This window comes from Phyllostomus hastatus, unplaced genomic scaffold, assembly GCF_019186645.2.
Source record: "Phyllostomus hastatus isolate PE091 unplaced genomic scaffold, TTU_PhHast_1.1 phas_contig_402, whole genome shotgun sequence".
NCBI classification, from domain to species: Eukaryota; Metazoa; Chordata; class Mammalia; order Chiroptera; family Phyllostomidae; genus Phyllostomus; species Phyllostomus hastatus.
The window spans coordinates 1,684,567-1,709,718 of record NW_025333873.1 but is presented as its reverse complement, the minus strand read 5'-3'; the positions used below and the strand labels follow the sequence as shown (position 1 = coordinate 1,709,718).

At 52.6% G+C, this 25,152-nt stretch overlaps 1 protein-coding gene across 1 annotated transcript in view; it reads right to left on the bottom strand.

Moving 5' to 3' along the window:
• Window positions 1-25,152, bottom strand: part of ALK (ALK receptor tyrosine kinase) — a 641,645-nt gene that overhangs the window by 89,987 nt on the left and 526,506 nt on the right. The window contains exons 6-8 of the mRNA XM_045844604.1: window positions 19,517-19,648; window positions 12,213-12,344; window positions 9,622-9,722 (exon numbers count right to left, since the gene is read on the bottom strand). Of these exons, the coding sequence (XP_045700560.1) occupies window positions 9,622-9,722; window positions 12,213-12,344; window positions 19,517-19,648 (365 nt within the window). The remainder of the gene's footprint in view (window positions 1-9,621; window positions 9,723-12,212; window positions 12,345-19,516; window positions 19,649-25,152) is intronic.

The window sequence follows — 25,152 nt, the reverse complement described above, 5'->3', positions numbered from 1 at the left end:
AAGCTCAGACAGGTGAACTCAGCCACCCACAGTCGCTAAGTTCATACGCTGCAGGCCTGGATGCCACACTACGTCCTACGCTCCTTCTACCGAGTCCATCGTGCTGTGGACACGTAACACATTGCAGCAGTTCACACTTAAATCTTTGGGGTGTGTCGTGGAGGTTTTCCAGATCCTGTTGCTCGGAGTGCGGCCTGCGGACCCACCGTGCTGGCATGACCCGGGAGCCTGTCAGAACTGCAGGGCCTCAGGCCTGCCCTCATGACCTGTTAATGAGGGCTTCTCCCAGAGGTACCTTCACCTTGGGAGACCCAGGGAGATCGTGGGTCTTAAACCATTTATAACCACTGTCTCTGCCAAACAGTTAATAGTCCTATATGTATGTGCGTGCGTGCGTGTGTGTGTGTGTGTGTGTGTGTGTGTATTACACAAATACGGGAAGAGTATTCACACAAATATGGGAAATCTTATGTAAATCATAAATAATGTTTTCGAGAAACAACACTTGCTGGGGCTTGTAACAATAAAATTTTTGACCCTGCTAGACATGCCCAGACACATGTAGGTCACGAATGACAGCTTTGGGCTAATAAACCCCTTTCCGAGCAGGCAGCACACGAGACCGGTGGGAAGAGGCGTCAGCAGGAGTGCACCAACGGCAGCTCTCCCTGCTGGCCCCAGCTGCCCTGGCCCAGGGCCTTGCCCCTCCCTCTCTCACTGGGGCCCGACAGACGCTCCAGTTACGTGCTACCAGTGTTTGTCATTTTATTAATTAAAGTTCTGAATGTAGAGCAGAAGCAGCACTGTGGCTGGGCCCGATGCTATTATTTCTCCCATGGCCCTTCCTCCCCCAGAGGTAATCACTGCAATTTTATGTCAGACATGCCCCGTGGTTGCTATGCATACCTCGTGGCAACTTCACGACAATCTCTTGAGCCCGTAAAAAATATCAGGGAGGAATTTAGGCTGCAGTTGGACAAAAGAGAATCAAAGACATCAAATAATGTCTGTTCTGCATGCACCCCAAATGCAGGAAACGCCATGCAGGGGAGGCACTGTCTCTCCTCGAGTTTCTGGCAGGCTGCGTGAATTCCCGCAGAGGAGTCGGAACGGAGGGTAGATGCTCCACTGTGTACTTCACTTCGACTAAAGACATGTTTTCAGACAGACAGAGATACTCAAAGACGTGCTTGCTTGAGACGGATGGTGGGCAGTTCTGGTATTCCCCACATCCAGTCACTGCCAAACAGCCAGGACTGGGGTCATCACCAGGGACTACCAAGCTCTGAATGAACGTTAAGAATCCTTCCCGACCTAAGGTGCCACAGGTGTGGACTTGCCATTTTTTAAAAGCTCTCTGAGTTCAACATGGCCTCTCACTAACTTGGAGAGTATTGACTGACTCACTGTAAAACCGTTGTTTTCCGTCTCCTGATTCACCTGGAAAAACCGAACACCGCCACTCTAGCTATAAATAGCCTAGTGAAAAATCAACCCCACACAGCAAGAAGCAGGCCAGATGCAGATTTTTGATAACAGGCAAATCAAATAAACTGGCAAATACTTGCAATTACGGAGGCTTAAGAATTGCCAGATTCCTGGCCAGGCAGGAGATAAAAGATTCGGATCCTTTCTGAAAACGACGGCGCCCCACGCCTCTGTCTTTCTGAGGCGTCACACCAGAGGCCGAGGACACCCAGCGGGGACGTCCACATGCCCCCTCGGTAAAAACCCAGCAAGAGAACATGACAGTTTTGTATAAAAATAATAACCGTGGGATTGCTGGCTGGTGAGGTTATAGAGTTACAGGTATTTTTTTTTCCCTTTTTGGTCTTTTTGAAATTTTTTACAATGGACATCTATTACTTTTGACAACTAGAACAAAAACAATACAATAAATTTAGGGCCTACAGCTGTTAAAAAAGCATGCTTATAAAGAAGGATATTGATATAGAAAAATATAATCGTATGGGGTGTGATCCTAAATGGATACACTGTTCATCTGTCGCTCTGTGCAAATCTACATGTATCTGTCTGGAAGGAAATGTCGTGACGTGGTAACAGGGGTTATCTTTGGGGACTGAGACTGCGGGCGATTTCAATTTTCTTCTTCATTCCTTCCTGCATTTTCCTAATGCTCCATAATAAACACGGAGCACTTCTGTAATCAGAAAAAACAATAAACACTGTATTAAAAAAGCAGCGAGGGACGAGGGTTCTGACGCGGTTGGGAAGCAGGAAGAGGGAGTGCGGCCTTTCCCCCCACCTCGCGGGGGATCGGGGTCTCTCCCCTGGACTGACCGAGGGGCGGGGGCAGCCTCAGGGGGTGAGGTGGGGTCGTGCTGAGGACAGAGTGTGGGCTTTGGAATCAGAAAGAGTGGTTCTGTCTTTTTGTCGGATATAACACCTCGGGGCCTCAGCGTTCCTCTGTAAAATGGGGCCAGCTTACTCTCCTTCAGAGTTACCGAGAGACTTTAACAAGAGTAGGTGAGCCCTGTGCCCAGCCTGGCAAATACTTGTGCTCAATGCCAGCTCCTTTCTCCGGTACTGGAGAGAACGGGCAGGGAACACCACGGTAGAGACAAACAGCTCACAGAAACAGCAGGGCGGGTGCAGAATACTGGATTAAACATTTCAGCCCAGTGCTTTATCCTGCAGGTTCCCCAGAAAACTATCTTTCCTGTCTCACGGGAAGAAAACGGTGCTACTTTCCTTCGAGTTACATAGTAGTGGTGTGAGCTTGGGCTAGTGGCCTCCTCTGTGCCTCAGTTTCTCCATGTGTGATGGGGCGGGTACTGTGCAATGGCTTTGGAACCCTTTCGCTGGGGAACAGGATCAACTCTATGCAATGCAACTCCTGCATATGTCACAGACAGCCACCGGGGAGAGAAGGGACTCCAGGCACGTGAGTGTCTGCAGGGACACAGGCACCCAGGGAGTGTTTATTCTTTGACAGCTGGGGACATCCTCAGCTTCCATGTCTGGGCTGCCTGCGTATGTTGTAACCGTCACCAGTGGGAGCCCCGAGGGCCCACCTTAGCACGTGGGTTTTGAAGGGACCCAAGTCTCTGCCAAGCGCCCAGGAGGGTTTTACTCACACCCACGCCTTGACAGTAATTCTTCATTTGTCTCATCATGTAATGGCAGAGGTATTAATTTTGAATGGCTCAAAGGTTTTGAATTAATTATGTCCAACTGCAATTAAAATGGCTGTTGATTACTTTAGCCCATTAGCATGTGTCCTGGCGGCATCAACCGCATCACAGCGAGAGGTGACGGGGTGCCAGGACCCAGCGGCTCCGTAGCTCTGGTCCTGAAGTAGGAGTTCTATGGGCTCGGAAACCTCGGGAGGGCCACACTTGTTGAATCCTCAACAGTCAGTGGGGAGTCTCCTTGTCTGTTCTTATCCCGGACCAGGGTCATGCCCGTAACTGAGGGGCTGCCCGATTAATTCATTAAAACTAAGTTTTGATTAAATAAATCCTTGGGGCACATCCTCCTGGTGCTAATGCCAGGCACCGTGCAAAATAATGCTCCCCACCCTCCCACATGTTGCTAATCGACCCAGAAGAGAAGAAAGGACACAGACAGTGTCTGACTTTATGTTTGTAGCCATTTCTTCATGCCTGTGCAAAGTGAGAAGAGGGGTGGTAGTAGCCGTCACCGCTAGCACCCAAGAAGTACTGTAGAGAACAGAATTTTCACATTTTTGCTGGATCCCCACTGGTAAAACAGGTGCTTTTATCCCCGTTGGAGGAAGTGACTTGCATGAGGTCCTACGGTTCATAGTGGCAGAGGTGGGGTGCAAACTCAAATGACCTACCTCAAGTTCAGTGACCTACGCGTGTGTGCAGATTTGACTGTGGAGTTGGACATACCTGGTCTGAATCATGGCTCTGCCTCTTACTAGCAAGGTGACCTTGGGCAAGTCATTTGCGTTCTGTAAGCCTCAGGTTCTGCATCAGGAAGTGAGGGTAACAATCTCTCACAGGTCTGTGTCGGTAATGAGATAAAGCAAGTGAAATGCTTAGCACAGTGAAAGGCTGGCCACATAATAAGGGATCAATAGTTTTAAAATGCTCCCTAAGTTGGCTTAACAGTTAGGAAGGGTTCTAACTGTTAAGAACCCTTAACAAAGAGGGGTACAAAGAATTAGGGAGTTTGAGGGCCCTAGGTCAGACTTTGGGGTTGCTTTTTAATGTAATGCAGCCAAGCGATCCCTAAGTAACCTGGAGACCAGGACCTGTTCTATTGAAAATAAGTCTTCTTCTCTGCTGAATAAAGACTCTGAAGAGATCCCAGAGTCCCGTGGTCTCTCTGGCATGGCTGGCCACATGGTGGGTTTAAAATAAGAACTCACTGCCTAACCGGGGAGCCTCTGTGCCCTTTCCTTTCTTGCCCTCCTGCTGGTGACCACGTGCCCATTTCCCGCCAGCCACCTCCCACGCTGCCTCTCTGGTCCAGGCCCTGCGGTTGCCGCCTTTCTCATCCTGAGGGTGCTGCCCCCTGACCCCCCAGAGAAAGCCACTGAGCTACCTTTGAAGTCAGGGGCCTGGGGGTTGAGTCCTGGTTTCTGCACGTCTGAGCCTGTGACCTTGGACCACCTCCGGGGCCTCTGAGGCTGGTTCGTTCTCAGCAGACCGGGGAGGATTTATTTCGGCCGCCTCACGGGGTGACTGTGGGGAGTTGGATAGTCTCTATAATCTTTGATGGATTGGATGTATATAGGGCATTCTTTTTCTTTTTTTAAGATTCTATTTATTTTTAGAGCGAGGGGAAGGGAAGGAGAACGAGAGGGAGAGAAACATCAGTGTGTGGTTGCCTCTCATGCACCCCCTACTGGGGACCTGGCCCACAACCTAGGCACATGCCCTGATTGGGAATCGAACCGGTGACCCTTTGGTTCACAGGCCGGTGCTCAATCCACTGAGCCACACCAGCCAGGGCTGTATATAGGGTATTCTTATAGCAGTCATGTTATTACAGGTGTGTGAGATGGTTACTGGATTCTGAAAGGGGGGCCCCAAATCTCTTATTCAGTGGGGCTTTGGAAAAGCCCTTTAGAAGACACCTCAGGAACCATTTCTGGGCTCTGCCCCCTTCCACTCTGATGGGAAGAGGCACGTTCTTAGGCCCAGCCCCAGGCTCTCTGAGATAACTGTCTCCATCACCGCAGGGGTGAGCTGAGGCACCCCCTGGAGTTCCACACCCAGCACCAGGTCAGGGTGAGACAGGAGGTCGGGGGTGGGGGCAGAGTGAGTCACACGAGGTGGAGAGGCCTTTGGGCTCCAGAGAAAAGCAGCTGGTGCAGAGCACCTCCTCCAGGCTCTGGAAACTGGGGGCACCTGATGTCAGGCTCCGGGTCATTTCCCAGACTCCCTCCCTGCTTTGGTGACTTCGGTCTGGTCTTCCTCTCCGTTGTCTGCTGTCCCCTCTTTTCCTGCTGCTGTCCCATGCACAGGAGGTCTCCCAGGGAAAGGGGAGACGCTATTGTGCCTCAGGGACACTGGGCTGCACTGCCGGCCAGCTGTGCACGACCGCAGGCAGGCCCTCTCCCACGGGCTTACCAGATGGCAGAGGGCTGGGCCAGATGCCGCCTCCTCTCCCACCTCCCTGTGGGCCACACTTGCTGGTTGCAATGGCACTGAGTGGAGGCCTCCCTCCCGGCAGGCCAGATAGTCCACGCTGCCCCGGAGGAGCCCGCTGGTCCCTTTCTGCCCTGAGCGGCTGTCAAAGCTGGTATCAGGGGCAGAAAGGCCCGGCCACATTCCAGGGTCCTAGTGTGTGTGTGTGTGTGTGTGTGTGTGTGTGTGTGTGTGTGTGCGCGCGCGCACATGTGTAGAAAGAGGCTACAGGTGGCTGCCACTCTGGTAAGGACAGATAACCAGCAACTGGGAGCTGACCTGCCCTGTGGTCCCACCACCAATCGAGCGGGTCTCATCCCACACTGCCTGGGTCCCTTTCGTTCCTGCAGCTCATGGAAGGAAAACTGCTTTCATGTTCTGGAGGGGGAAGGAGGATGAGGGGAGCCCAGTTTCTTCCCCCCAGGCCTTGTTCTGTTCTGAGAACATGGTTTAAAATATTCCAGTCACAGGGAGGCTATTCAAATAAAATAGAATCTCAAACCACACGGGGCTTGTTGAGACATCCAGGCTTCTAGGGTGTGTGAAAGGCAGGGGGCGGGGCGGAGACGGGCCCTGCCACTCTCCCGTCCTCTTCATTCCCGGCAGCTGCGACGCCAGACACATCCGGGCGAGCCTCCCAGCCAAGGTGGCGCGAGCGCGCGGGCCTGACAGCGAGTGACACAGAAAAGCCACCGCAAGACTTCCCTCCCTGGTGGCAACTTTAATTATTTGAACCGGAGCTCAGCTAAATAAAAATAAATACATAAATAAAAAATCTGAATATATTGTGAGTAACTCCCCGGTTCCTCATGGAGAATAGATGGTGAGGAATGGGGTGGGGGGCCCAAACCCCACAGAGCGCCCTTGTCTGTGGCTGGGCCAGGCAGAGGTCTTTCAATATGCATGCCCCAGGGGTGACTGCACAGAGTGGTGGAGGTGGCCGGGCCCGCACTGTGGCCAGCAGGTCGAGAGGTGGCCAGCTGTGGGGGCTGCAGGCGTCAGGAGGAGGAGGCCAGAGCCAGCATGCTTCTGGAAGGCCCTGGAGGCTGGCTGGCACAAAGGCGCACCCAGACTGTGTCTCCCCCATCGGTGAACACATGACGTGCTCTGATGGGTGCTCCCTGTGGGCTCTGATGGGTGCTCTCCCAGCCCCTTCTGTCTCGACCGCCTCTGTCCCCTACCTTGTCATTTCTAATTCTTCCTCTGACTCATCCTTCTAAAAGGCAAACTACACGGCACCGTTTGGGGCCACAGGTACTGGAGGGAAACTCTCAGCATAGGCTCAGGATAAATTTTGGTCACAATTGGCAAGAACGCCTTGGTCAATTACTCTCAAGTTTGAGTGTCCATCCAAATCCCTGAGGGTGGGGTTTGGAAATGCAGATTCTGGGCTCCGCTCACGGAGGTCATTCAGGAGGTCCTGGGTGGAGCCCAGGAGCCTGCATTTATTAATTTCACATGTGACTGCAACTGAGACACATAGACCTACTAGTTAGCTCGTGTCTAGATTTTCATGCAAATGCACTGAAGGTGACACCGGTTCCCCTACGGAATCAACGGGTGACCGGAGTTTCCTGAGAAAGCATTCTGTGACATTCCGCAACTGCTTCAACTCCCCGGGGGTCCCACGGACCAGGTCTGGAGAAGGGGTGGAGAAGGAGCTGGGTGGTGGGTTCAGCCCCAAACTCAGCTTGGCTAGCTGCCGGCCCCTGTGGACCTGACCCTCCCCGGAGACCCCCCGTGGCTCAGTCGAGCATCCGCATCCCAGCACTTGGGCCCCACACACAGCCGACTGGGGCCCCTGCAGGGCCGCCGGGGCCTGAAGGCCCCGAGTTCACCACACACAGTGTCCCACAGCGATGCAACATCCATTTCCCTGTCGCTGACATTCAGCCAACCCAGGAGGAGAAAATCAACTTCCTGCCTTCTGCATTTAGGATTTGGAGAAAATAAATGTCAAGGCGCACAACGCTGGAAATGCATATTTCTATTTTGGTTATTTATTTTTCTGATGGAAACACTTCCCCCAACGCTGTGAATTCAAAGGCCCATCAGCGCGGGATGAATGTCTGGGAGCCCGAGAGCGGAACCGTCTCGCTGCTTCCCCTGCATTGCTCCTGCTGGGCGGAGCTCTGGAAAAGGGCAGGGGAGCAGAGCCAGCCCAGAGCCAGTGTGGCTGCAGGGGAAACGAAACAGGCCAGTAAAACAAAAACACCTGTTTACGCTATTGATCAACCCAAATGTTATTCCAGAAATGACAAAGTGCTAGAAACAAGTATCCTTTTTACCTTGACATTTCCTTTTCTAAAACCAGGCTCTAGTAAATCCAGGGAAGGGTACACTTGAAGATCAAATGCTTTTAAGGGTCCCCCTCACCTCCCAGGTGGGACCACCATCTCTCCTCATTTAGATTTCCTCTTAAGAAGCCTTCCTTTCCAGGTGTCTGCCCGGAGGTGCCCGAGCAATATCAGCATTGAGCGATCCCACCGTATGCATCAGAGAGCGTGGTTTCTCAAACACGAGCTTATGTAACGAGCCTATTTCTTTGCGCCCTGCCCTCTTCCACCAAGGGGCGAGGTGGCTCACAGAGGCGCGTGCAGTCTGGTCAGAGAACCCGAGCGGGAAGAGGGTGAGAAAGACAGGGCAGGTGTTCAGCCCCCGGTTGTTCAGCCCCTGATTTAATTGGACCATTCTTCCGATTAAAAAATTTCACCAATAACATCTTTCCTATTCGCGTTTGTTTTATGTGTGTGGATTTTATTCCACAGAAAGCCTGGAAGGCTTGGGTGTGCCCACGCCTCGGCAGGGAGGCGGCCTGCGAGGGCCGCCATGACCTGGGGCGCCTGCCGTGACCTGGGGCGCCTGCCATGACCTGGGGCACCTGCCGGCCAGCAGAGGAGAAGTGGGTCTGGTCAGTTGCACGGTGTCCACCTCTTCAAGGGAAACAAAGGGCTCTGAGGCCACACGGCTATTTCTGAAACGAGCCAGCAAGGCGTTTCTCCCCTGAGTTTCCAGAAAGACAGGACTGGCCAAATCAACACTCAGGACTGGCTTTCTACCATGAGCAAGGGCTTGATGCGGTGCTAGGGGCAGGGTGGGGGGGTGGGGAGGGCAGGCTCCCAGAGCGGAGAGTCTGATTTTGGGCTCAAGTCCCCTTTCTGCTCCCCCATTCTGCTTTCATGGTTTATACCAGGTGCCAGGCACTGTTGGCTAACTCTCGTGGTGCTTAATTTGTGCCAGAAGCTGTGATAAGCCCTCTATACGCATTAGCCTATTTAATTCTCATTTCCTTGGCATTGGCACTCCTATTGTCTCCACTTTCCAGATGAGGAAACTGAGGCCCCGAGGGGTTATTAGCTGCTCAAACAAATTGTGCTGCCGGTCAGGGGCAGAACATAGCTTGGACTCAGTTCCAGACTCCACGAGCTTAACCACAGGGCCATGCTGGGTCCAAGCACGTTTCTCGGTCCCTACAGAATACGTATGACCTTATGCTCGGGAACATGGTGCCCCCCCATCCCCACCCTAAGGAGGTAACAGCCACAGGAACCATGTGGGTGACTCTGGAGGTGTCTCCCCGAGGCCAATGATGTCTTAGTGAAATCTGTATAAATCAAATTTTTGATGCTCTATACAATTTGAATGGTATAACAACAGACTGTTATTTTAAAAAAAGATTCTGTAGGAAGTCTTTTGCAAATCTCTGTTCCCTTCCTCCCGTGGTGGCTTGGAAGTATCACACTTTCTGAGTTTGCTTAAATCAAGGCCCAACTGCAAAAGCTCAGTGTTGCTGGGTGTGGCTGTCCAAGGGAAGATCCTCTGCACATGGGACTTCACCGTGTCGGCAGGTGCTCTCTGCCCACGAGAGGGCGAAACGGCCCTGCTGCCCGCCCTCCAGGAGACAAGCAGCCTGACCCCCTCGGCTGCTTTGCTCTCGGGAAGTGCAGAGGGGAGGGTGGAGGGAGGGTCAGGGAGCCAGAGGGGCGCTGAGACTCACCTCGCACGGAGAATTCTTCATCGGCGCGGGAAACGTCGGGCTGGTCACTGTGGCGCTTGCAGCCGTGGGGACCCCACTGGTGTTGAGCAACAAGGCGTGGTCTGGGGCAGGGAGGAAAAGAGTCAAGAACACACTATCACCGTATAGCCAAGGGCCCCAAGGGTGCAGAGTTAATAAGGGCAGGGTTAATGGGAACATCTTCTCTAGCCTCAGAGCATTGTGGGGGTCGTGGCTTTCTGCACTCTCCAGTGGGTAAGACAGCCATTTGTCACTGTCAGCAAAACTTGGCTATGCAAAGGTCTTCATTCCAAGCAGCCTGTGATATCCTAGTATCATATGTCTGAGCTACCGCATCCCTGATGCCTCAAGGTCACCGGCTTCAGCCCCTAGGCCAGGAGCAGCCCCAAGCACCCTGGACTCCTCCACCCCCAGCCCCACTGCTCCCCATTTCCAGTCATGCCAGTGCTTTGCCCCCCGATGGTCTCTATGACCTTCACTCTCTTCTCCCCCTTCTGGAGCCCAGGGCCTCCTGTGCCACAGGCCCTGACCAGGAAGACTCATTCCTTGAGTCTCCCAAGCACTAGGCTGCCCAGAAACCTGGGAGAAGGTGAGCTCCAACCCCACGTGGCGGTGGAAGCAGCATCTGCCAGCCCCCAGGAACCGCAAGGCATTCTGTAGATGGGCAGGGCTCTGGAGGCCGGGGCCAGGGTGAGCCCACACCTTCTCAGGCACCCCAGAGAGCCCCAGCAGGACTGTCGCCATCCATCTCTACTTCCCCTGTCTCTTAGCAAAGTCTGGGACTGAGTTACTGCCAAGTGTCACGTTTACGTGGGTCTGGATCAGAGGAACCAGGACGGCCAGACATCTCAGAAAGCATGGCACCCACCGTTCAGGAAGAATCGAGTTGATGGGGCTATGTGGCTGGGGAGAGGAAGGACCGCACACGGTATCTGGGTCACAATGGTCGTGAAAGGCGGCTTGTGTGTGACAGGCTGTGTGGTTTGCCTCCAGGAGGCAGAAATCATAAGCAGTGAGTAGAATTTACAGAAAGGTAGAGCTTATCTCGACATAAGGAAAATTGGTCTGTGATCAGAGCAGTCAATGGGATGGATTACTCTTGGGGAGGCTTTCGAGGTGCTCAGCAAGTGCTGAACATTTATTTGCTACGGGCGCTGTCAGGGGACTATCGACGTGCACAGAGCCCCTGAGATCAGGTCCCGTCTGGGCTCCACCTCTCTCTCTGATCCTGCGGACGAGGTGCAGAGGACAATGCAGCGTGCCCGGGGGGCTGGGAGGAGGGGCGGGCGCCCTCGGGCCTCCGCGTCAGGGGAGGGTCCCTGCAGAGCTCACTCGGGCGCAGCTGGCCCTGAGGACCAAGGACAGGACTGTACAGGCTCTGGGGTTTTCAGTGGTTGCCCTGTGTGTTGTCCACTCTCACACTTTTATAACGATAATTACTAATTCTTGAAGGAATCCATAGGATGTGCGATCCCTTGGAAATAGAGGGATTCTTGCATGAGGGTCTCTGGCTCCACGCAGAACAAACAAATGCAGGGGAGGAAGGAGGGAGCGAGGCCTGCCCTCCAGCCTGTCCTGCGGGGAGGAAAGCCTCAGGGGCTGCCTAGGCCTCGCCACTGGGCACAGCGCAAGGCGGGGCCCGAGCCTGGATGATCGAGCGTCTGTAGCGGCCCGACTCTCAGAGCTGTGCTGGCCTCACCGGCCCTCTCTGATCCCATGATGCCCAGTGTCTCCAAGCATGGGGCCAGCTCAACCAGGCAGGGGTGGCCATCTCTTGGGTGCGTGAAGGCCCTTTGCCCTTCCGACTGTCAAGCATGGGTCTCGGGAGGAGGGGCTGTGGCATGGGGGGCTGGGAGTTGCCAGTGTAAGCTGGATGTGAGTGTGGGGGTGTGGCTGAGGAGGCCAGGCTGCAGGGAATGGACCAGATGGGGGGCACGGTTCCCAGGGCATCACTCCGGGGCCAAGGACACAGGCCTTCCTGTGCCTCAGACTTGCCAGCTATAGAGAGGACTACCATTTTTCTTACCTCTCAGCGAGTAATGGGCCTGACACATAGTGGGTCTCAAAAAACACTGTTCCCCTGGCTGGCATAGCTCAGTGGATTGAGCGCGGGCTGGGAACCAAAGTGTCCCAGGTTTGATTCCCAGCCAGGGTACATTCCTGGGTTGCAGGCCATAACCCCCAGCAACCGCACATTGATGTTTCTCTCTCTCTCTGTATCTCCCTCCCTTCTCTCTCTAAAAATAAATATAAATAAATAAAATCTTTAAAAAAACACTTGTTGAATTAATGGATTATTATTATTGATGTTTTATTCCCATCTTTCAGCTAATCCTTCACCAAGGTTCTCACTTTAAGTTACAAAAGGTGACATCTACCTGGGACAGATTTAATCATTCCAGAGCCCAGGAAGGTTGAAGAGGGAACCCTGTGGGAGCACCCAGAGCAAGCTCTGGACAGCCACTTGGGCTAGCCCTGCAGGGTGGGGCGAGGTTCAGCTGCCCTGGGGCAGAGCGCCACGTTTCTCCTCTGGCCAGGTGGGCACCTGGAGGAGGGAAAGGGAGTGGCAGTACCTTGCTGGTCCTGGAGCGGGGCCTCCTTTAGGGTCCTGACCTGCCACCGGGGTGTGTGGGGCGAGAGTGTGCCTTGGGACCAGCCACAGAAGCCATCCTCGAAACTGCAGTAAAAACCAGCAGGGAGTCTACCTGCAGGGGAGAGCACAGGGACACAGTCATTTCCAGGCAGGCCAAATGCAAAATATGCCAAAGTCAAGTATAATAGGCCAGGTGTGACCACTAATAACAGCCCCCCAGCCAGGCCCTGGGTATCTAATGATACTGGTCATAATGAAGAGAGGCCCCATCCCTAACCTGCGCACGTGCTGGTTTACAATGTTCTAATCTTCAGAAAAAATAGTAACATTAACGACGCCACAGCAACGGGTATCGTTAACCCAGTTGTAGATAGGACACCGCAGACGCTCAGAGGTGTTAAGCAACCTGACCAAGGTCATACAGCCATTAGGGAACCCAGCTGGGACTTGAAACCAGCTCTTCTATTTCTAAATGCTGTGTTCTTTACACAGCTCCACAATGAACCTGACCTCAGGAGAAGCCGACATGGAACTCACTGAACTATGTTTCGAATGGTCAACCCAATGGCCAGAACATACCAGTAGCCGTGGTAGTGTTGGCCAGGAGTTTGGTTAGGGTCCCTCAAATCACCCCTCTCCACAGAGACACATGGGTTCAGCACTTTCTTTTCGCTTGACCTCGATTTCCCAACCCCCTTGCAGTTAAGGGAAGCCCCAGGAGCTGTTCTGGCCAATGAAATGTGAGCAGAAGTGACGTGTGTCTCTTCTGGGTTGAGGCTGGGAAAAGCCTGTGTGCAATTCTTTAGTTCCCCCCTTCCCCTGCCGAAGGGGCCAAGGAGAGTTCCTGTTCCTGGGGACACTGCCGTCTGATGAGGGAGCCCCTGCTGGCCTGCACCCCTGAGAGATTCTGTGGAGCAGGGGCCCCCAACCCTCAGTGGACAGGGCCTGTAAATGCTCCATTAAGCCCCCGAAGCGCCACATGGTTTATTACTGCAGCATAACCTCGCCTATCCTGGCCCAGCAATCCCAGTCACCGGGGCCTCTTTATATCATCTGTTGGCTCAGCGTAAAGGGCCCCATTACCCTTCTCTCTGCATCAGACTGACCTCAGGTGCCGTTGAAGAGGCCAGAGTCAGCTTTATAGACCATCTATTTCCCTGCTGCCCACAGAGGAAGGAGGAAAGGGGAGAGGGTTAGAGAGAGCTTATGTTCCACAGCTTCCTTGGAGACCGGCCGCTGGGAAAGCACTGGGCCCAGGGTGCGCCATTCCAGCTACTGGGACAGCGCCCAGCAGCCCCCGGCCAGGCTGGGAAGAAGCAGCCGGGCTGTGTCCTGCGCCGGAGGGAAGGTGCTCTCTCGCTGGACCCGCTGCTCTGCGTCCTTCCTCCATCTCAGCCTTCTTGGCAGCGGCAGGCTAACAAAGAGGGCCCTGACGCTTCCTGGCTGTGACAGCACCTTGGTGAATTATTACTCATTTCCCCCTGATTCTCTGTGCATTTCACACGGAGGCAGATTATAAATTAACACAGGCTGTCAGTGACTTTGAACATCTCTTCCCATTTATACCCCCCTGAAGAAATCATTTTCCCCCAAGCCCTGCATGTTCCTCTGATTAAAAATCCAAAAGCTAAGGAGATCTTTCTGTTTTATTTTTTATGCCCCCCTCAAGGGATCCCACATCCACTTCTTTTGCAAAAACTAACTGGTGACCTTCCATGAAGCATCTTTTAGAGGCGTGTGTTACCAGGAGCTACAGTGGAAGATTCTGGCGGGTGAGGGGCCCCTGGCGGAAGGAGGAGGCAGGGCTGAGCTAGGGCCTGCAGGGCATAACACTCTCCCCTCACCAAGTCAGGAGGTGAGGCAGGGATCTTGACTCACAGGCAGGCGCTGGTGCCTCCACTGCTGGAATCCGACACCAGGCTCTCGTCCTAGCCCCACCACTTCCTGCTGTGTGACCTTAGGCAGGTCACTTCCTCCCTCAGAGTCTCTGCTCCCTCATCCGTAGAATGGGGTAATTCTAGTGTCAATCTCACAGGGCTGTTTTGAGGACAAAGTAACAGGGAGAGCGTGGAAACATTTTGAAGCCAGACAGAGTTGAGAAAATACAGAGTGGTGGTGGCCTTATCAATAATCCTTCACACCTGGGGCAGGGCACATGCTAAAACAGCCGCCACCACTGCCCTGGAGGCAGAGACAGCCCCTCCGCCGCCTTTCGGAAAATGCCCCTGGTAGCTCTGCCCCACCTTCCACCTGGCCAGGAAGGAGGAAAGCCTTTGGCATTCTCCGCCTTCTGGAAGCCCATCCTGCTCTAGCTTGGCAAAGGACGCAGGGTAAGCTGGGAATGGAGGCAGCTTTCTGGTCAGGAGTCAGGCACAGTCGGTCAAAGGACAGTAAGTGTGATAATTACAACCCGGAAGGGGAGGGGGAGGAGGGTGATGAAAGGGTTTCTGCTGCTGCAAGCACAAGGGCATGTGCTCAGCCAGAAGCTGCTCCCAGGGACGCTGGTGGGCGTGGGCATCAGGAGGAAGGCCCTCGGTGGCTCAGGCCAGGTTTGGGGAACTGCTGAGCACAGGGTTGGCACCCAGGGTTGGGCCAAACGCAGCTCCTCCTCCACCATCCCTTTCTCCTCTCATTGGCCCCCAGCACCCGCGCTGTGCTCAGCACACTGTGGGGGCTCCATACTTAGCTGGAGAATGGAATGGGAGTGAGCTCAGTCCTCTAACCCCTTGCCACGCAAAACGGGATCCAGGGACCAGCTACACCTGTGGAACCCCCAGTGCCTGTGGAACCATTAGAGGTGTGGGACCTCGAGTCCGCCACCCGACCCCACCCCCAGGATCGGCATCTGCATGTTTAACCACCTCCATGTGGTCCCCGACGTCTGCGAAGCCCTGCTCTGCCTGACCCTCCTCCTGGGCTGCAGCCAGATGTTTCACCGGCTTGAGGGCCAAATCGGGCCGTGTGTGGGTCAATCAATCCGCAACGTTCGGCAGTTATGACACCTGATTCCACTCTAAGAGAGACAGATTTGTGGGGTCACAGAGATGGGACCTCGGCAACAGATGCAGGAACTGCCAAGTGCAAACTCCGGGCCAAACGACATCACGTCTTTCCCTTCCTGTGTGACAACTCCGTTAACATGTTTGATAAATACGTGTTATACATTTCCTTGAAAATACAGTCATGGGGAAAAACGTTCGGAGAAATACATCAAAATGTTATGGTTATCTCTGAATGTCTGAGAGGGAGGATTATGGGCGATAGTTATTTTCTCCTGTGTACTTTTCTAGGTTTTTCAAATATTTTACAACCAACATGTTTTATTTTATCATAAAGAGACATAAAAAAAACCCCTCTTTTTGCCTGGCAGGAAGAATACCCGCCCCCCCCAGCCGCAAACAGACGAGATTACTGAGCACGTGGAGGGGAAGTGAGCCGCGTGCAGATACCCATCAGGGGGTGAGGGCAACCCTCGCCCTTTCCTGGGCAGACACGCGCCGCGGAGGCCGCTGCTCGACACACGGGGAACCGGGCAGACACTCTGCGATGGGTTACAGCATCCCGGATGTCTCACCTGGACTGCAAAGTTTAACTGGAAAGAGGGAAGGAGGATGGCATGTGGGGTTTGGAGCACGGGGTGGGAATGGACTTGTTCGTGATTGGAGGGAGAGGGGCAAGGGCAAGGCTCCCGCCTCTGTTTAGGTCTCCCACTTATCTCAGACAGAAATGTTGCTCAGGGTTGCACCTGGTCATCTGAGTGAAGCTCCGGTACCTGTGGGGAATTCCCTGTGGGGAGAGTGTGGACTTGAGGCTGAGAGTTGATGGGATACAACTTGCTTGGCTGACTACCCTGAACCAAGATTGGTGATCCTCCTGGGGGTACCTGAGAAGACCCGGACATCCCCAACAGGTGAACACCTGCTCAGAGAAAGCATTCTAATAGGACCCAGTCTACCTGGGAAGGACCAGGTAAGGTCAAGAGCATTGTCTTTGTGCGTTATGGACACTGACACATCAGCGGGCATCAGGTTCCAACTCCTATTGCAGGTGAGGAGTTGAGGCCCGGAGGTGGGGGTGGATGATCCTACCCTCCCCCTTTCCCAGGAAGGTGGTGGCAGAACCCTGAACCTTCCTGGAGATTGTTCTTGGTCCCTTCTTCCCGGCTGGATATGTAGCTAGGGCTCTTCACAGCCAACTGCTGGAAACTCACAGAACCAAAAGGTCTGGTTTGTCGTGGTTCAGAGGGTGGGCTTTGGAGTCAGACTGAGTCTGAGTCACAGCTCAGCCACTGGCTAAGCTTTGGGTTCCTCACCATAGACTTCAGGTTCCTCATGTCCAAGATGGGTTTAATAGCATCGCATAGGATTGTTATGAGCATGAAATACATTAATACATGAAAAGTGTTTGGAGCAGCTGCAGTACATAGTAAATGCTCAATAAGTGTTAGCCAGTATTACTATTGTCGCAGTTGCTCTCTCCATGGAGATGGTTTCCAGAATCAACATCGGTCAATGTGAAAGGAGGAGCAGCAAGCATCCCAGAGAGAATGGGGCACACAAGTGAGAAAAAGGATATTTTCTAAGTGTACTGTGCAGATCAGAGTGGAAAAAAGATCGAGAAACCCTCCTTTGAAATTGAACTTCTCTCCCTAGCAACTGATTTTTGTAGCCAAGAGCCTGGTGGTGGTGTTATCCAGCGTGGAGCTGTCATTTTGACAGCTGGCTGGAGCAGCTGTTCAAGTGTGGCTGCAAAGGCCAGTGGGCCCCAGGCGCCTGCCCTCCAGACCAGAGCCAGGCTGCCCTCGGCCTTGGAGTTGGTCCCAGAAAGGAGACGGTGGCAGGTCCCAGAACGGAGGGGAATGCCCTGAGTGCACAGTAATGGGCCGGACCCCTCGGGCTCAATGCTGTCATCCTGGCTCTGTTTCCGACATGCTGGGTGACCGGAACAAACTAATTACCTTCTCTGTGCTTTTCATTTTCTCAATTGTAAATCGGGGCATGCCCTGCCTGAGCTGTGTCCCTGCTGGGAAGTGGATATCAAACAACTTAAAAAAGGCAAGAGCACAGCTCACACAGCTCAGAGGCACTGCTGGAAATACCGCAGAGACCAGTGATGGAGAGATGCACCTAGGTCTCTGCCTGGGGCAGCCGTGGCGGCGGGCGGGCTGGCTTTACTCGGTCCACCGGCAGAGCGAGGGCTCTGTGAGAAAAGCCAGAGGCCAAACCGGAGGGATAAGCAAAGCGCTTACCTGCAACTCTTTACTGAGTTTTACCAAAACAAGCAAAATTCCATGACTACTGGAAAACTTGCCTGGAAGATTGGCATAGAAGGTCGTTTTTCAAGTTGAAAAAATGGATTTCTTTATTGCTTCATCTAAAAGAGAATAAATAAAACCGTTTCCCCCAAGGGGCAATCTGTCCTCCGGATGACCCGGGAAGCACTGGTAGCTTTCCACAGCTGTGTGGCCGGCCAGCGTCGCGGGGCTGGTACCCAGGGGTGAGGCGTGTGCTGCTGGGCCTGGGCACCTCAGCTCCCAGGCACACACCTGCTGCGTCTTCCCCACCCACGGTTCTGTCGTCTCCCTTCCTGCCCCCACCCTGGATGTTCAGAGCTTTGGTATGAAGCTGTGCTCCAGGATCTAGCATATTTTCTATCTCAAATTTCCTGTGTTCTGTGTTTGTGGTTTCCCTGGAGGAAATGTAAAAACCTGTAGAGTTTTACTCCTAGCCGAATAACCACTGAGGACACTGTATTGAAGTGGAGTGAGCACTGGGCTGGGAGTCTAATTCTGCTGCTAACTAACAGTGAGACCTCAGCAGTTTGTTTTCCTTTATGGAGCCCAACTTTCTATCAACAAGAGTTAGTTGTGCCAGGAATCACTTGAGTTTTCAGGACAGGGAAGAGTATCAGAGCCAACCTGCCTTCAGAGAGGGAGGGAAACATGGAAACCACCCTCATGAAAAGTAGTGGATGTATACCTGCTCAGATGGCTAAAATAGAAGGCAGATAATAATAAATGTTGGCAAGGATGTGGAAAAATTAGAACAATTGTATATTACTGGTCGGAATGTAAGATGGTGCAGCCACTGTGGAAAACAGCTTGGCAGTTCCTCAGACTATTAAATATAGAGTTATTATATGACCTAGCAATTCTACTCCTAAGCATGTACTCAAGAGGAATAAAAACATCTATCCACACAAAAACTTGTACACAAATGTTCACAGAAACATTACTCATAATAGGCCAAAAATGGAAACAACCCAAATGCCCACCAACTGAAAAAAGGATGAACAAAATGTGGTATATCTCTACAATGAGATATTATTTAACAATAAAAATACCTGTAGGGCTGATACAAGCTGAAACACAGGTGGCCCTTGAAAATATGCTACGTGAAAGAAGTTGATCACAAAAGACCACATATTGTCAGACTGCATTTCTATGAATGCCCAGAATAGGCAAATCCATGGAAAGAGAAGGTGGGTCAGTGGTTGCTTTGGTGCTACAGGAGGAGGGGGCGGAGTTGGAGGAGAGTAGGGAGAGATTTCTAGGGGTTTCCTTGCAGAGTGGTGAAAATGTGCTGAAACTGGATCGTGGCGCTGGTTGCACAGCCCTGTGACTGTGCTTAAAAACACGGGCTTGTGCTCTTTAAGTGGGTGAATTACATGGTACAAGAACTCTATCTCAAAAAAGCATTGAAAAGTGGTGAATAGAAGAACAAGAGGCACAGAGAAGGAAGAACCACCTGTACTTGTTGAGGATGGCCAGGGGTGTTTCCCACAAGGAGCAGATGTGACTTGAGAAGGTCCAGGGCATGTGGGCAAGGGACAGGACACAAACACAGCCGTGGAGGTGTGAGGGAGCGGAGGGGCGGTCTGATACGCTGGGGCTGGGGTACACGGGAGTCTGGGGGGATGAGAGAGGCAGGTGAGTGGTGAGATAAGGATTGGAAAGTGAGGGACGTCTGGGCGAGGAAGGGCACTAATGTCATGCTACGGAGCTGTGCTTGGCCTGGACATTTGTTTCTGTGCATAAGGACGTTGAAAGCATAACTTATAAGGTCTTGTCTGGTTCCTAACCTCCACACTGTTTCAGGACCACAGATCAGAGCTCTGTCTCTTGAAGACTGTGTAGCTTTTGAAGGTGGCCACTAAGAAGAGACACAAATGGCACTGGATGTAAGGAAGGTTGTCCAAGTTCGAGAGCAAGGGGTGGGGGTGGGGGCAGAAGAGGGCTAGAGCATGGGCTGGGATGAGGTGGGCAGGGACTGCCCCATTACTCACTGCACAGCTGGCCCTCGTCTTCTCCCTGGGTGCAGTCCCGGTGGAAGTCACAGGCCTGCCCGAGCTGGAGCACTGTCCCGTTCCAGCAAGTGAAGGAACTCTGCAAGGCCATCTTGGAGCCTGGGGGTGTTCCTGGAGAGCACACAGAGACACATAACCCCGGTCAGTGTGGGTGGCCCTGCCATTCACCTCCCAGTGGCCTGACTGAGACACTGGCCTCTCGATCTGGCCACACCCAGGGCCAGCACCAGGAGGCTGAGAGGGAGTCAAAGCCCTAACACCCCCGCAGCCCCTTGGGGAATTCATTTCCTAGTGATGGGGGGCAGTAGAGCAGCTGAGGTTTGGGCCACGCCCCTGCAACAGTCTGGGGTCCTCCAACCCATGGCTTCAAGGTGCAGGTAGACAGCTTGCAGGTAGTGCCTCATCTGCACACAGACAGCCCTACCTTCAAGGTCGAATTTGGGATATTCAGGGGAGTATCTGGTCCAAAGTATGTCTTCCATGTTCTTGACCCTAGTTACCACCATCAGAGTGATTCTAACGACACGCCGCCCTCTGTGCTGTGGAACACGGAGGACAGCGTGGTGAGGGCCCAGGCCCCGGAAGGCTCCTCCTGGACTGACTGTGGTGCTGACCACGCCCCTCCTGTCTGCCCCTAGCCTCTCCATGGACAGAAGGAGGGGCTTTGGCCACATTTCTAGTGCCTGTTCCAGTTCTGAAGTCCTAGGTAAATCATCTATCTGATCCAGTGGAGGAAGGGAGAAAGGGCAGTTTATAAGGAACCTGTTAGCAGTTATTTGTTACCGTATCAAGAACAATGCATTATGATAAGTAATTAAACTGTGGCCCCAAAGAGCCAGCCATCAGGGAAGAGAAGGCTGGCCTGGCCCAGCATGCCCTACTGAATGGGCACTTTGCCTGGGACCACCCAGCAAGGGCCTGGCTGGTGCTTCTGGTGGTACCTCCTGTCACCCAGCTCTTGGTGGGTGTGGGGTGGGGAGCCTCCGGCCCCTGGGGAGATGAGCAGGAAGGGCTCACCCCACGTCTGGCTGCCTTACACTCTGCCTTCTTGTCTAGGTCTGTCCCCACGGCAGCCGGTGCCGCAACAGTCACCCCACCCCCACCCCATCCATTGAGAATGAACTAGAACTGTCATCAAGTCCAGCTTGTTTCCTTCTAGGGTGCCTCTGTACCCCCCACATGCCTGGCTTTGTAAAGAAGCATGGCGAGTCTCAACAGTGCCCAGTTCCTAAGTGGGAAACTGAGTCAGTGGCTTAAGTGACTTGCCTAAGGCCCTGGAGCTGGTAAATGGGATTTGGGCCCATGGGTCAGACTGCAAAGCTGCTCTCTCCATCTCCCGGGAGGGGAGCACTGGGGGTGGCCTTGGGCCCTCTCTGCCCGGTTCGTCCAGATAAGGCTCAATTTGTCAGCTGTGGGCGGATGGACACCGGGCCTTGTCAGCCTGGCTGGGCATTTCGTTAACTCCTGGACATGGGAAAGACAGGTGCTGCTTCTCTCAGGGAATCACATCTAAGTTTTGTGGGTTTTTTTAAAAGATTTTATTTATTTATTTTTTAGAGAGGGAAAGGAGGGAGAAAGAGAGAGAGAGAGAGAGAGAGAGACATCAATGTGCGGTTGCTGGGGGTCATGGCCTGCAACCCAGGCATGTACCCTGACTGGGATTCGAACCTGTGACACTTGGTTTGCAGCCTGCGCTCAATCCACTGAGCTATGCCAGCCAGGGCACATCTACGTTTTTAAAATTGCTCTTCAAGGTCCTTTGTGATCTGGGCCCAAATTTCCTTCCATGTCTCCCCTGTCTGTCTCTCCCCACGAACTTGGTGCTCCAGACTCATCTGGTGTTGGTTCTGTGCAGCCTGGCTCCTGAACCAGCTCTAGTGCACATTCCCATCTTCTCACCAAGTTGTTGGAGCCTCTGTGTGTCCCCCGCCCCCAACCCCGGCCCTGGCCGCTACCTGGCCCCTAGAAGTGTTCACAAAGTGCCTGAACATTAGGTCACCTGCCTGTGGCTGGCTGAATGACGGACCCACCCAAAGACCAGCATCCCAATCCCCCAAACCAGCACATATGGTACTTGATGTGGTAAAAGGGGCTTAAGTCAAGGGCTTTGAGATGGGGAGACTGTTCTGGATTATCCAGGTGTAACCACAAGGTTCTTATAAACACAGCAGCAGGAAAGTCAGAGTAAGAACTAGGAGGTGGGGTGATGGCAGCCAGAGTCTGGAGTCACGGGCCGAGAAATGCGTATTTAGAACCACAAGGTATTTAGAACCACAAGAAAAATTATTCACATTTGCTTGGTGATTCAGCTTTCAAAATATTTTTTTCTTATGTCTTATATTGGAACATTACATACAGGTAGGAACTTATTACCCTTGCTCCCAGCCCTAATGCCAGAGAAGGCAAGGCAAGGGATGCTCCCACAGGGTGTCCGACAGCAGCCAGCTCTGCTGTCATGACTGCAGCCCACTGGAAGTGCTTTCAGACTTCTGCCCTCCAGATCTCCCAGAGAATAAATCTGTGCTGTTTTAAGCCACGAAGTCTGTGGAAGTTTGTTACAGCAGCCATGGGAAACCAACGCACCGCCTAAACCTGGCCCCAGCTGCAATCGGAGACTATGTCAGCGGCAGCCCCGGTCATCTGCAGCCCAGCACAGCTTTGGATCAGCTTCTTAGCTCCTTAACGCGTTTTGTGACTAGATCTCTGTGGTTCCCTAGAACAGTTGTCTCTGCCAATTTCTTCCTCATGCAGAAGGAAAAATGCCACCCCTACCTGTCCCTGTGCCTCAAGACAGCCTAAGCCAATGGTTTCTCCAGATCTCCCCGAATTCTGAATGCAGGGAAACACACCACTTGTCAGCCGCGTTCCCTTGGGAGCCAGGAAATGAAACGCTTCTGAGACCCTGCTGTTGGTGGCTGGAAGGTGCAGCCTTCCCCCTGCAGGGGGCGTCCTCTCTGAAGGGAGGGCTGTGGGCTTCGTTGCAGGAATCAAGCTCAAGGCAAACGTACCTGGCATCATATACAGTGTACCTGCTATCTGCCCCGCACGGCGCCAGCACTTACCCTGCCTGCTCACTAAACTACCACCACCAGCATTAGCAACTCTGTTTTGTCCCCACTTGTTGGGGGAACTGGCCAATTAAGTGAGGGTGAGGGGCAGTGGCAGGCAGGTGGCCTCCAGCTGGGGGCCGTTGTGAGGACCAGGCTGGTGTGCCCACCCCAGGCTGGTGGGCCCTGCCTGCTCGGTGACACTGCCTGTCCTCTCTGCCCCTTTTTCCAGGCAAAGGTATTTAGAACCACAAGAAAAATTATTCACATTTGCTTGGTGATTTTCAGCTTTCAAAATATTTTTTTCTTATGTCTTATATTGGAACATTACATACAGGTAGGAACTTATTACCCTTGTTCCCAGCCCTAATGAAGAAAACATAAGTTAGTCAATCAATCAATCAATCAATCAATCACCTGTGAAGCCTTCCTCACCCAATGGAGCATAAGCAAGCAGCGCCGTGTTTTACTCCCACCTTACGATCAGGCCTTGTTTCTCACTGCGTGTTTTCATGAGCACATGCGTGTTTCACACATCGGTGACCTGTCATTCTCTGCATATGTCCCATGGCTTCTTTGACTTCCCTCCACTCCGACAACACATGCCTGCTGTCTGCAGTGTGGCAGCAGGGTGCAAGTGAACAGGGAAAAGGCCTAGAGTCTCGATAGCCAGAGGCCGTCATTTTAAACATCTCCCAAGTTTTTCTGGTCTATTCTTTCAGAGAATGTATAGTTGCACCCTATGTGTACATGCCTTAAAATGATTAAATAATACCACAAGCTTTTCCAAAGACTCAAAAATTCTCCAGGAGAATGCCTGTTAATGGCCACGGTACTTCATGACGCATACCATTATTCATTTAAACGTTACTCAACGACTGCATTGCTAGATTATTTACACAACTCTTCAAAGAGTCTCTTCGAACATAAACCTTTGCTTGCCTTTCAGATTACTTTCATAGGATAGATTCCCAGAAGTGGAATTACTGAATCAAAGGGTGTAAACATTTTAAAGGCCCTTAATAGATACTGCCAAATTGTTTTCTAGAAGCTAATCCAATTTGCAGTCTCACCAGCTGTGTTCAGACATGCGTGCCCCTCGTGCTGAATCCCGGCCGACCCTGAATATTACCGTGATTTTCATTTTTAACTAAAGGTATTTACCTGCTGTTTTATTTTGTATGTTTTAGGTAGTTAGTGACGCTGAATGTTTTTTTTCACATGTCTCAAGCTTTATTTTACTTTTCCATTGCCCACTTCCACCTGCCCATTCATCTATTAGGTTCTTCTTGTTTTCATATAGAATTGTATGAGATTAGGAATATGGCTGTGAAACTATTTATTATGTATTTGACATTTCTCCCAGCATTTTATATGTATTTTCATTCTGTTTATAATGTATCCTGATACACAGGAGTGTTAAGTTTGCATGTAACCCAAACATATCCATGTTTTCCTTGGCGATTTCTTTTTTTTTTCTTTTATGCGTTGAGAGTTTGTGCTACACGGGATCGGTGATGTGGGGGTCCGCCTTCATTTGGGAACATCGTCCACCATGATCCCATCTCTCAGTAGTGGGGGCCTCGACTTCACCCCGTCATCGATGACATTCCTGTGGACTCCGCCGCTCTGCCCTCCATGAACTGCCCTTTCACTGGAACTTCTGTCACTCAATACTTCTTGCACTGAAGGCGGCGGACACTCTGCCTCGTGCCATAACCAGCTGTTCGTGTGCCGTCTCCCTCACCAAACTGGAGGTGGCTGGAAAGGCGGCGCCCAGTCTCGTCCTCATGAGTCTGTAGCGGTATCATGTATGGAGATCTCCTCACCCCAGTGTGTGGGGATTGAATTGGTTCTATGTATGACTTGCGGAGGGTTTTATTATACCTGTGTTATAGTTGAGAATGCAGAGGCTTAGCGTGGCTACGTGGCTTGCTGAGGATTGGTGAAAACATGCATTCATGACATCTCATTCTCTGCCCTTGGTACTGTGTCTGTCTGCGAGGTCCCCCACCTCAGGCCAGGGGTGTCCTCAAGAGTGGAGACTGTGAGTACACCAGGGCAGGAAGTTGGCATCCCTGCCCTTCACCCCAGACCTTGACAAAGGGGGTTCTGGTAGTGGGAGGGTAGCACTGCTTTGATCCTCCGGATGTCCCAGAGCTTATCCCCCAAACCTCTCTTCTCTCAGGTAAAGCACAGCCGTCTCCTTCAGCCTTTCCACCGACTCCTCCCACCTCCGACCCCGGGCTGGAGGCGGCCAGGCTCTCTGGCATCGCTCCCTCCGCACACGCACACGGGGAGCTGTGCTTGTGAGAGATTCAACCAGACGCATGCCTGGTCCTCTGATCTCTGCTGCCGGCCCCAACTCCAGACTAATGAGGCGCAACAGAAACAACCGCTCTGTCTTCTCAGGTTCTCTTTTTATGGGGCCCATAAATTCCAAGGAAGGAAGTACTATTGGGGAATGGTTTTAATCAAGGGCCTGAGTTTCTTAAACAGCATCCTCTCTGTGGCTGTGAAATGATTGCTCTGGCTTATGGAGTACGGTGCCTGAGCCCTGGGTGGTCC